Genomic DNA, 12651 nt, shown 5'->3' on the forward strand with positions numbered 1-12651 from the left:
ATGGCCTGCTGTGTTGCCCGCTGCTGCAGCGTCCCCACCGGCCCTGCCACCACCATCTGCTCCTCAGACAAGTCCTGCCGCTGTGGAGTCTGCCTGCCCAGCACCTGCCCACACACCATCTGGCAACTGGAGCCCACCTGCTGTGACAACTGTCCCCCACCCTGCCACATCCCTCAGCCCTGTGTGCCCACCTGCTTCCTGCTCAACTCCTGCCACCCAACCCCAGACCTGCTGACTGTCAACCTCACCACCTATGTGCAGCCTGGCTGTGAGGATCCCTGCACCCCAAGTTGCTGCTGACCTGTGGCTCCCTTGCTTGGTGCCTGCCTTCGAAGAAAGAGTCAACCCAGGAGCCTTAGCACTTACCTGGCAGAACTTGCAAGGAGTTTGCTCTGATTTAGAAGCCGGAGTTGAGGGACAGGGTCATTGATGACATCTCTCCTGCCAGCCTCAACAAAAAGAAACCAGAGTCTTTGGTAATGTGGCTTTTACCTGCAACCATGTGCAGTGTGGACGGTTGATGCTCCAAGGCTCCTGAAGATGCTGACTCCTTCATCCTGATGTGCTTCTTCCTTTGGGTGTTTGGGGCTTCTGACTTCAGTCTTGGGTGGTATCCTTCTGCAAATTGAGGAACTTCTCCATGATCTTCCCAATAAATTGTGTGTCTATGGCATAGCATAAATGTGTATAATTGCTGTTTGCTTGTTTCTAGGACTTGGTTAAATGTGTTTCTTATCCCCCAATGTTAGTTAGCATTTAAAGAAAAACTAAACCGCCTGGGTGACATTGAAAAGAGTGGCAGGAAAGTAAAGCTTATTGATCTTGTTGCTCTTGCTGTTCTGGGGTAACTCAGTGGTCTGGTGTCGTAATTAGGGTTTTTATTGCTGTGACAAAACACCAGGACCAAAAGTAACTTGGGAGGAAAGGGCTTATTTGGCTTTCACGCCCATATCGCAGTCCATCATCGAAGGGATCAGAGCAGGAACCTGGAGGCAGAAACTGAAACAGAAGCCATTGAAGAACATTGTCTGTTGGCTTGTTCCTCATGGCTTGCTCAGCATGTTTTCTTATACAGTTCAGAACCAACCCCCGAGACTGGGCTCTTCCACATTAATTATTAATCAAAACACTACCCTACAGATTTGTCACAGGCCAATCTTATGGAGACATTTTCTCAGTTAAGATTTCCTCTTCTCAGATGGCTCTAGCTTGTGTTTGTTGACAAAGAACACCAACCAGAACATCTGGTGTGCTGATTTGAATGGGATATGTTTCCCACAAGCTCATGGATGTGACCACTAGTCCCCAGTTGGTGGCACTGATTGAGAAAGTCATGGATCCTTTAGGAGGTTGAAAGGGTATCACTGTGGACTGGCTTTGAGATTTTATAGCGTGACTCCACTTCCTATTCTCTCTCTCTCTCTCTCTCTCTCTCTCTCTCTCTCTCTCCCTCCCTCCCTCCATCCCTCCCTCCTTCTTTTCTCTTCTCTTCTGTCTCTCTCTCTCTCTGTCCCTCTGTCTCTCTCTCACACACACACACATTCACACACACACACACTCTCTCTCTCCCCTCTCCCTTCCTCTCTTCTCTTCTCTCTCTCACACACATTCCTCCCTCCCTCTCTCTCTCCCTCCCCCCACTCCTTCCTGACTGCCGGACTTGTCTTATAGTCTGGCTGACACGCCCCTCCCATTTGAAATGTCCAGACGTTTCTTTTTTAAGATTTTATTTATTTTAGCACAGTTCTATTTTTAATTATGTGTATTGTGTCTGTACCTGTGTGTGGGTGTGTATACATGAGTGTAGATGCCTGCAGATGCCAGGAGAGGGTGTCAGACCCTCTGGAACTAGAGTAACAGGTGGTTGTGAGCTGCCTGACATGGGTGCTGGGAACTGAACTCAGGTCCTCTATAAGAGCACAACGTGCTCTTAACTGCTGCACCATCTCTCCAGTCCCTTATAGTCTCTTATAAAAAGAAATATAGAAATATATACCTACTCACAGCTCAACAAGTCTACTCCTAATATTGGTCCAAGAGAAAAGAAAAAATATATCCACAAAAACACACACGAATCTTATAAAAGTTTTATTTATAACATCATCAAACTGGAAACAATGTTCATCCACAGAAGAGACAAAAATAAATCATCAACATCACAAGATGAACGTTTCAGATTCAACAAGGTACTGATGCAGCATCCAAGAACTAAAAGAGAGTGTTGACTGAAGGAAACTAGACAAAATTATGCACACTGGGTGACTTTGTGCACAAAATTCCAGCTTGCAGAACAGTGATGCATGGCAGCAGAAATCACTGCAATGTTTACCTTTGCAGCCAACTGGAAAAGGGAACAAAATGACACTCCAGCGTGATGGGGAAATGCTAATGTCTTGACCAGGATGGGGCCTACATAGCTTTCTCAAAACTGCACCTAGCCATATAGAACATTTTTCTTAACAAATTATCTTGAAGGAAGAAGGTGAGCACGTTAGCAGTCATTGAGAGCCCAGAGGTGTCACTTAGCAGCATTAAATTTTATAAGGTTTAAAAAAACTGGTATTATTTTCTTATTCTCTCGTTTCATGGCAAAAACAAGTGAGGCCCGCAGGATTCCATACCTAGAGAAAGAAAACACAGATGGTAAATAAGGGTGTTACACCCAAATGGGCGTCTAAATTAGTCACATGGAAATATGGCCACCAGGGCGGTAGTCTTCATTCCCACCAAGTTTCCTTGCCTTCAATATTAAATTTTGTAAAGAATTATGCATCAAAACAGAAATTCCTATTAAAGTAAATGGATTTATCATTAGCAAACATTTATTAATGGTCTGTTATATGCTAAGGACCAGAGATAAGACATGGTATGTCTTAAAAGAGAACCTGTCAAGAAAAAAAAAAAACACCAATAAGCTTAAAAAAAAAGGAAAACACATATGAATTTGTGTGTTTTCATTTGAATTTTTCTTTGAGAATTTCATACAAGGTGTTTTGAGCATATTCATCCCCTCCCCTAGCTCCTCCCATATGTATCCCCCTTTCCTGATCCCCCAACTTTGTGTTGTCGCCAACCCTGCCCCCACCTTCTTTTAAAACCCATCAGGACCAAATTGTGCTGCCCAGATACCCTTGGATATGTGGCCTTCCACTGGAAAGTGATCAACCTATCAGCGACAACACCCTTAAGGAAAATTGATCTCCCGCTCCCAGAAGTCACCAATTGCCAATAGCTCCTCAACTAGGGACAGGACCATGTGCTCACTGCTCCATGCTCAGATTTGGTCCGGCTTGAGTTTGCATGAGTCATCTGCACGCTGCCACAACCACTGAGTTCCTCGGTGCAGCTGCCTTGCTGTGTCCAGTAAACACTGTCTCCTCATAATCATTTACTCCCTCGGGCTCCTAGAGTCCTTCTGCTCCTCTCTTCCATAATGCTCTCCCAGCCTTGGCGTGAGGAGTCTGATATGGGTATCCCAACCCGAGGCAGCTGGGTGCCATTTCCACTGGGTTTTAACATGAAAGTTGAGCCACGAAAGGAAGGGCAGGAGAAACAGTACCACGAGCTTGTAGAGTGGCTGGAGCTTGGGTCTGTGAGATGAGTGTAAGGCAATGAGGTGCCTATGAACCATGGGAAGACCCTGTTTGCCAAGGTAGACAGTTTGGGTTGTATTGATGAAGAATAAAAATGGATTTTCAAAAGCTTGTTCTGGCAGCAGGAGTTGGTGGATGTCCTAAAACAAGAGCACATCATAAATGAAATAGTCGTGGTCACCATCATGACCCTCCATGATGTCTGTTTGTTTCCCTGTTCCCAATGGTCTTCTTCTGAGGACTGTAAGCTGCAGACGTGTGTGTGCCCTGGCCCCTTTCCGTGTTCTCAGAGTACAGCTACTCCTTATCAGACAAAACTGCCTATCTATTCAAAAACCAAAATGAACAGCTGTGTCCCTCCAATGCAATAACCAGCAGCCAAAACTCTCCAATCAGAACTTAGGTTAAGACAAAGAAAATATATTCTTTATTTTATCTAGAGTTAATTTGAAATAATAACATACAACATTATAACACTTTTTGGAGGTATTTTTTTGAGACAGGGTCTTGATAGGTAGCCCAGACCATCCTCAAACTCCTGATCCTTCTGCCTGAGTCTCCCAAGTGCTGGGATTCCAGCCATGCATCACCACACCCTGCTTTACAATATGACATTTAAATTACCAGGGCCTATGATAGACGGTCAGTAGACAATAGAGTTTCTCTTCAAAGATATTTTGCAAGTTATTTATCAGTTTACTCCTGGAGTGTGACTTTATTTTAGGTTTTTACCTGTTTAAGTGTGTTTTTGAACCTTCTGCCTCATACCCTTTCCAGAACAATATCTGTACACCATGAACCCCTCTAAGAATAAATAACACAGCCGGGTGGTAGTGGCACACGCCTTTAATCCCAGAACTCAGGAGGCAGAGGCAGGTGGATTTCTGTCGGTTTGAGGCTGACCTAGTCTACAGAGTGAGTTCCAGGACAGGCTCCAAAGCTACACAGAGAGACCCTGTCTATAGAAAAGAAAAAGAAAAAAACAAAAGAATAGGAAGACTATATAACACAAGGATTCAAATAACTTGTGAACAGAGAATCCTGGGATGTTATCTTACACACTTGTACATTCTCCTCATTTTTATTATTTTATTTACATTGGCAGCTACCTAAGAAACCATGCTCAAAAGTGAGAAAACAACTCTGTTTGGATTATGTAAATTCTCACTTGACCGGAGCGAGCGATTTTCTTTCCCTTATGAAGAATCTTAAAGGGACTAGGGAGATGGCTGGATCAGGAAAAAGTTTGCTGCACGAGGCTGAGGCTTTGAGTTCAAATTCCCAGCACAAAAGCTGGCACAACGGTACCTTTGTAATCCCAGTGTTCAGGGGATGGAGGGAGACAAGAAGGTCACTGGAGCTCACCCGTCATCCAGCCTCCCCCCAAATGGGTGAGCTCCAGGTCCAGTGCGAGACCTTGTCCCAAAAGTTGAGGTGACACATGCCTTTAACCATATCATTCGGGGGACAGATTCAGGTAGATCAATATGAGTCTGAGGCCTGCCCGATCTATATAACATAGTGAGTTCCAGGTCAGCTAGAGCTATATAGTGAGACCCTGTCTCCAAAAGAATAATAGTAAGGTAAAGAAAGAGCAATTTAAGACACCCAAAATTAATCTGTGGCTTCCACATAGACACAGCACACATGCATGTACACACACACATACACATGCACAGGCACACACATACTGGAAGTGGGGTCTTATTGACTCTGGAAGCAGTTTTCTCTGTGTACTTTTAAAAGTGAAATAAAAACCACAATTAAAGCAAAACATCATGAAAGTGTATCTACAATAGATTCCTAAAACACATGCAAAGAACTTCTGCCTCAAATCTGCATCCACCTGGTTCCACATCAGAGGATTTTACTCACTGGAACTGCTGTTTGAAACAGACATTACATAATCAGATGTTCCCTAATTCCAATAATCTTAACATTCACAAAATTGAGACTCTCATAAACAGATTCCATATAACAGGAGGTTAGATTTTGTGGCTTCCTTAGCTCTATGCCTAAGTACAATTAGTGAGGTTTCCCAAATCTTCATCATAATTTCTGTCTCCACTGTCCTTAGAAACACAGGTAAGGACTGTGGCTGTAGTCTGCAGTATATGATATACGTAGCCTGAACAACGCCTCATGTTGGAGCCCCAACACCAACATAAGTAAATAGTAGCAGCTTTTTAAAAATAGCATAAGGAATCTAAGATGGAAATATGTGAAGGCAAAGCTTGCGTGTATGGTCATCCACCCTGGGCATATCCAATCTCGACAACTAAGCAGGGCGGGCATCATTAGTACTTGGCTAGCGATTGAACATTTGAGATAACCAAAGATCACAATTCAGATCCTGACAGCCAGTTTCTACTTTGATCACAGAGCACACTTATACTCATTGCTCTAGAAAATGAACACACAGGCTTCACATTCAGTATATACCTTTTTCTTTGCCATGTAAGCACATGCTTCAAGCATACAAACACACACACACACAAGCACGTCAAGGTTGCTAGCCACCATGACCATTTTCATGAGCAGACTGGATGCAGTATGGTGGCTGGTTAGGACAAACAAATGCATGCAATTTAATGAGCTGTGGTGTCTATTTATAAAGTAGACAAGAGCAATCAGTTTTTCAAAATCAAAAACCTATGGAAATATCATTTTCTGTATCTCTCGTGAGCTCTACCTAAAATCACTGATGGCTCGATTTTTCGCTTTGGTTCCCTATTCTTTCAAAAGGATAATGTTCCCGATGGCCATTTGTTAAAATAAGGATTGTACCCAAGCAGCATGTGGAAATGGCGTTAGTCCCGACTTAGTAACCTGAAGTTATCCTCTTTTTACAAGGCATAAAACTTCCTCGGTAAATAAACAGCACTAATGAGATGTTTGTAGGAAAACTGGCCCCCGTGGTGCTAGCGAAAACATCGGTGTGTCCTGTAAACACCCATTTGAAGGGCGATATAAAGGTCTCAGGAGGGAAGGAAACGTTTGGAGTCATCGGCCACACTGCATCCAGTCTGTTCATTCCTTCTCAGAAGATGGCTTCCGAAGGTTCCCCTGCGTGCTGCTCTTCTGAGCCCTGTGCAGCTGCCTCGCCCTGTCCCACGGACACGACTTGCCTTCCCAGCACGTGTGCCACATCCAGATGCCAGACCCCTAGCTTCCTCTGCAGGGCTCACCTCTCGGCTGGTCGCCTCTCACCCTGCTACTTCGCCAGCAGCTGTAGCAGTCCCTGCCTGGTGGGGAGCTGTGCCTGGTGTGAGGAAGGGGCGTTCAATAGCAACGAGAAGGAGACGATGCAGTTCCTGAATGACCGCCTGGCCAGCTACCTGGAAAGGGTGAGAAGCCTGGAGGAGAACAACGCCGAGCTGGAATGCAGGATCCGAGAGCAGTGCGAGCCTGATGCCCCATTGGTGTGCCCAGATTACCAGCGTTACTTCGACACCATCGAAGAACTCCAGCAAAAGGTTGTGTGTCCCTAATGCTCTCTGTTTGCCATTCCTGATTTCTCTTATAGTTTTACTGGAGCAGGTTGCTTGATGGATGGAAAACACAGGGATTCCAGGAGCTAATATGCTGCCAGAAAAGAGGGCCATAGATGACAAGGAATGTCTCCATATCAGCACTATTGAGTGACTATAGAAACGTCATCTCTCTGCAGAGTTCATGATCCACAGACAGGGAGAAACTGGACTATGATATCTAAAATCTGTTCTGTGTATATCATTGCATATTTATATGCTTTATCAAACAGATATTGAATACCACCTATATTAGTTCACCTGGTAATCATTTTCTTTTCATGTGTACGTGTGCATACATGTGGGTTTGGTGGGGGGAGTATGTGCACGTGTGGAGGGAATGTATGTATGTGTGGAGGCCTGAGGTCAAGGGCAAGAGGCTTCTGCTCCCCATCTTGTTTCTTTGAGAATCTCTCAAGGGAACTGGAGTTCACTGATCTGACTGGCGAGCCAGAGTCCCAAGGTTACTACTCTGTCCACCCCACCCACACCCCCAGGACAAGGGGCGACAGGCATACGCTGCTAGTCTTAGTTTTGTTTTCACGTGAGTTCTGCGGGATTGCACCCGCGTCCTCCTCTCGCATTGTAAAGGCTCTTCTGGCAGAGCCATCTCTCCTTGTCCAATGGATGAATTTCTATGGCCATGGGCAGAGATGCAGTTCTAGTAAATACTCGCAGAGGAGGAAACCAACAAAGCTCAGGAGGCAATGATGACTGCAAAGCGTCTTGTCTTGAGTCGCTTACAAAGGAAACCTTAAGCCACAGAGATGGCTCAGCAGTGGACAGCAGCATTGTCCCGCTCATGAGCAAACCTGAGTTCAGTTCCCAGCACCCATATACAGCAGCTCACAACCACCCACAATTTCATCTCCCGAGGACCTGACACTCTCTTCTGACCGCCTAAGGCAACGCACAAGTCTGCACACACAATCACACACAGACCCACAGTCACACACCTACACACAATCATGCGCACACATAACTGAAAAAATGAAATAAAATCTCTTTTTAGAAAGAGAACCTCCTTTATTTCTGTATTTTTGTTTCTAAATTGGCACTGCATGGTTTGGTTTGGTTTTTTTCTTCCTGGGACAGTTAACAGGAAACACAGGTTGAAAGCGATGGTATGTTCACTGGTAAAGACTTCCATAAGCTAATGAATGGCACGGCTGTTAAAACAGACATGTGGGTTTCTCCCAGAGAGCTGTTGATTCCATGATGACTTACCTCTTAGATACTGTGCACGAAGGCAGAGAATTCTAGACTTGCCGTTCAGGTGGACAACTGCAAACTGGCCGCTGATGACTTCAGGTCCAAGTAAGTCCACTTACATTTATTTTCTCAACCACGCTGTATTTTAGATATACATTTTGCATGTTAAGTTTTAAATCTAATTTGAAAATAATAATGGTTCCAGTGAGAGAGAAAATAATCCCCACATAAGATATATTTTTAAACTGAGAAACTCGAACTCGCCATCATTTGGGATGCAGGGGAAATGGTGGCATATGGCTCCCCGGAGGCCACAGGTCACTCACCCTGTACCCCAGCACTCTGGTCAGTGTTTAGCCAAGTCAGCCCCTCCCCTCTCTTTCTCTTGCTGGGAAAGGTATGAGAGCGAACTGTCTCTTCGTCAGCTGGTGGAGAATGACATTAGTGGCCTTCGTGGGATCCTGGGTGAACTGAACCTGTGCAAATCAGACCTGGAGGCCCATGTGGAGTCGCTGAAGAGTGATCTCTTTTGTCTGAAGAAAGACCATGAAGAGGTAAGCCAAGTGGCTGCTGGGACAAGGACAACAGGAAAAGTTCTACTGAGAGATTTCAAGGGTAAACTGAACTGGGGCAGACACTGACCAAGCTGGAACGAAACCAGAGGTAGGCCTACTGTGCGGTCTGAGCGCCCAGTGTATCTCAAGGTAGATGTGACAGTGTGTATCGTTTGTAGCATCACCCTCAGCAGGGGCAGTGGGTGGGGCCACTCTCTCACTAGCCCTTGCTTGGGTGGAGAACCAACTCCCCTAATGTCTATCTCCTTAGTTCTACTGTACAACAAGAAAATTGAACTGATGAACAGGCTTCGTGTCCCCTGCCAAAGAAGAGATAAATTGTCATGCGATATTAGGAGTAGCATTTTTAGATACTGTACATTTGTAATCTTGTTTCTATTATAAACTGTTACGAATGAAAAGCAGAGTTATGTAACAAAGTAAAACAAAAAATTATACTTTGAATATGTTGGTGGTAATAATAGCTAGAAATTACAGATGCACACCTTAGCATGCATCAGGAATTTTTATAAATTTATTGCTTACCTCTTCCCTGTCTCACAATAACTCTCTGGGAAAGAGAACAATATTATAGTCATTTTTCGGATGAAGAAACTGAGACACTTGAAACTAGCAGGGAGAATGGGATAGAGAAATGGCCCAGAAGTTAAGACTGCTTCTTGCTCTTCCAGGGAACCCAAGATTAGTACCCAGCACTCATAACTGTCCCCAACTCCAGCTCCATGTGGCAACAGACATAGACATGTAAATTTTAAAACTCTTCCATAAACAGAAGTAATCAAAAGAGATTCAACCAAGAGAATCTGAACCAAAACCCCAGACTGTTACCCCCGTGCCCAAAATCAAAATAGGATTGCTATTTTTTTTATCAAATTGACATTACACACACACACCCCACTCTGACATTCTTTACCCCATTTCCACTCCCAGGAGGTCAACGTGCTTCGTGAGCAACTTGGAGATCGGCTCAGTGTGGAGCTGGACACTGCCCCCACCATGGACCTCAACAAGGTCCTGGATGAGATGCGATGTCAGTATGAGACTGTGCTGGCCAACAATCGCAGGGATGCGGAGGAGTGGTTTGCTGCTCAGGTCAGTGCTCACCGGAAAGGGTGGGCTTCCGGAAAGGAACTGCGGGCTTCCGGTAAAGAGCACCCTAACGCCACTGTGTTTCAGACCGAAGAGCTGAACCAGCAACAGATGTCCAGCGCCGAGCAGCTGCAGGGATGCCAGACTGAGGTGCTGGAGCTGAAGCGCAAGGCCAACACTCTGGAAATTGAGCTCCAGGCGCAGCAAACCCTGGTGTGTGGGACAACAAATGTCATCCCGTGTCAGCAGCATGCCCAGAAAAGTCCAGGGAGATGCTCCCAGTTCACACAGCAGCTCTGAGTGTCCAGCTAGCCAGGGTGGCAGTTCCCTGCCTTTCTCCACATACATTGATAGTGCATATTGGAAGCAGAGCAACAGATCAACAGCTTTCTTGGTCTCCCCAGGGTGTCTTGCTGGTGCCCCAGGTCTAAGTATGTCCCCAATACCACCCACTAGAAACAAAAAGAGTCTCAGAACACAGTGGAAGCAGAGAGCTGAGCGGAAGGCACTTAACAGATTTTGATTCCCTTTTATCAATGGGCAATTTTCTAGTTTCATCGTCGTGTCTAAAACACACACAGAAAAATAATTTTCCCAAGTGTTCATACTACAGCTGAGATCTACACATTACCACACCCCTCCCCACCCAAGCATCAAGAACGCACCATGCAGTGAAAGTCACATACACCAGGTCCCATCAGGCATTCGCTGGGTTAGGTCCAAGGAGTATACCTACCTATATGAGCCACACCTGAGCCTTCATCTAGGAGAGGCACGGTTTAATCTATGGCAGACACCTTCCCTAGCCTCATTGGACAGGGGGAGGGGAAAGCTAGGGTCAAGAGAAGTGAGTTCCAGAATGTTCTGCAGTTCTCAGTGGAAATGGAATCCAGGTGGTTGAACCCCCAATCTGCTGTCATTGCAATGACACTGTGCTGCTCGTCCCTGCCAGGTGCTCAGACCCAGAGTGGCTTCCCAGATGCTGTCAACCCTCCTTAAGCTACACAAATAAGTCCTAGGGGACAGCAGTCATAAAGATAGAGATGACATATTTAAAGGCCTTGAGTAGTTTTCAGGCACAGTAAGTGTTCCCAACTCATTTCACCCTCCCAGCCTCCCCATGGCATGACTATAGAATAAACCCGAGTCTCAGAGAAGCTAAATAACTGAGCCTCAGAGCTGGAAAGGGGCACAGCAAAGGTCTGACATAGGGTCCTTCTGAGAAGGTCTTCCTCTCCGCAGACAGAATCTCTGGAATGTACTGTGGCAGAGACCGAAGCCCAGTACAGCACACAGCTGGCCCAGATGCAGTGTCTGATTGACAGCGTGGAGCACCAGCTGGCTGAGATCCGCTGTGACCTGGAGCGGCAGAACCAGGAGTACCAGGTGCTGCTGGATGTCCGGGCCCGGCTGGAGTGTGAGATCAACACGTACAGGGGCCTGCTGGAGAAGGAGGATTGCAGGTAAGTTCCACGGTTCTGCAGTCCCCTGAGTCCTAAAGGAGAATCCTGTTTCCATGAGGTCTGACCACGGTCAACCCCCCACTAATAGGTTTAGGGAGGTTTTCTTTTTTAAAAAAAAGAAGTGAAAAAAAGGCCTGGCTAGGTGGCTCAGTGCATGTTTTAGTTACTTCTCTGCTTCTGTGACCAAATACAAGTTAAGAACGAGAGTTGATTTTGGCTATGCGTTATCAGTGGGCAAGAGTCTGTCGTGGCAGGGCAAGACGGCAGCAAGCCTCAGGACAGACAGCAGGAGAAGGAAGTTTAGAGATCAGATCTTCAACTACAAATGCAAAGCAGGGGGCGTGAACCGGAAGTGATGCAAGGCTATAAACTCTCAAAGCCCACCCCCCAGTGACGCACTTCCTCCAGTAAGCTGCAACCACCTCCCCACCACCACCAGAAAGCCACACCAATCGGGAACCAACTTTTTAAATATCCGAATCTATAGGGGACATTTCTCATTCAAACTACCACAGTGGGTAAAGATCCTTACTGCCGAGCCTGATAATTGGTGGTCGATGGTCGATCCCTGAAACCTACGTGATGGAAGAAGAGAACTGACTGACTCTATGGGCTGTTATCTGACCTACACACACACACACACACACACACACACACACACACACACACCTCTCTCTCTCTCTCTCTCTCTCTCTCTCTCTCTCTCTCTCTCTCTCTCTCTCTCTCTCTTTCTCTAAGTCTAAAAAGAAAAGGCTGAGGCTGAGTCTATAATAGTGGAAAAGCCCGAAAATATCCTCAAGTTCTGAAACAATAATTTTCATAGATGACATTCCCACAAGAGGAAATCGGGACTGTACGTGATATAACATTTGACAAACTACAGACAAGGGGCTGCGCAGCAATCCCTACTGCAGAACATGTAGCAGTACTGGAGATGGAAGTAATGACTGTCCTGGGTCCAAAGATAGCACAGGAGAGAGACAAATCCCAGGCCTCTCCCGAGCACCATTTGTAAGGCAAGTTGTGTTCCTGAGACAGCATGCTGCCAAGATCCTCTTGCTAAACTTAGTTTGAATTGGTCTTCCCCAGGCTCCCCTGCAATCCATGTTCTACAGCACCCACAACAAGCAACACGTGTGAGCCGTGTTCAGCCTATGTGATTTGCACAGTTGAAAACTGTTGTGCGTGA

General features: G+C 45.8%; 2 protein-coding genes across 3 annotated transcripts; both read left to right on the forward strand.

Moving 5' to 3' along the window:
- On the forward strand, positions 1-300 carry LOC142831813 (keratin-associated protein 3-2). The gene has a single exon (XM_075942220.1). The coding sequence runs from the start codon at positions 1-3 to the stop codon at positions 298-300; it is 300 nt and encodes a 99-aa protein (XP_075798335.1).
- Positions 301-6640: 6340 nt separating this feature from the next.
- Positions 6641-12651, forward strand: Krt40 (keratin 40). 2 transcript variants are annotated; one of them, XM_075942221.1, is made up of 7 exons: positions 6641-7069; positions 8358-8440; positions 8733-8889; positions 9841-10002; positions 10087-10212; positions 11242-11462; positions 12552-12651. In XM_075942221.1, exons 1-7 carry the CDS (start codon positions 6641-6643, stop codon positions 12649-12651), a joined length of 1278 nt encoding a protein of 425 aa, XP_075798336.1. The 2 variants fall into 2 exon arrangements, with proteins under 2 accessions (XP_075798336.1, XP_075798337.1); XM_075942222.1 differs by lacking the exons at positions 8358-8440; positions 8733-8889.

The sequence above is a fragment of the Microtus pennsylvanicus genome, chromosome 11 (genome assembly GCF_037038515.1).
Source record: "Microtus pennsylvanicus isolate mMicPen1 chromosome 11, mMicPen1.hap1, whole genome shotgun sequence".
NCBI classification, from domain to species: Eukaryota; Metazoa; Chordata; class Mammalia; order Rodentia; family Cricetidae; genus Microtus; species Microtus pennsylvanicus.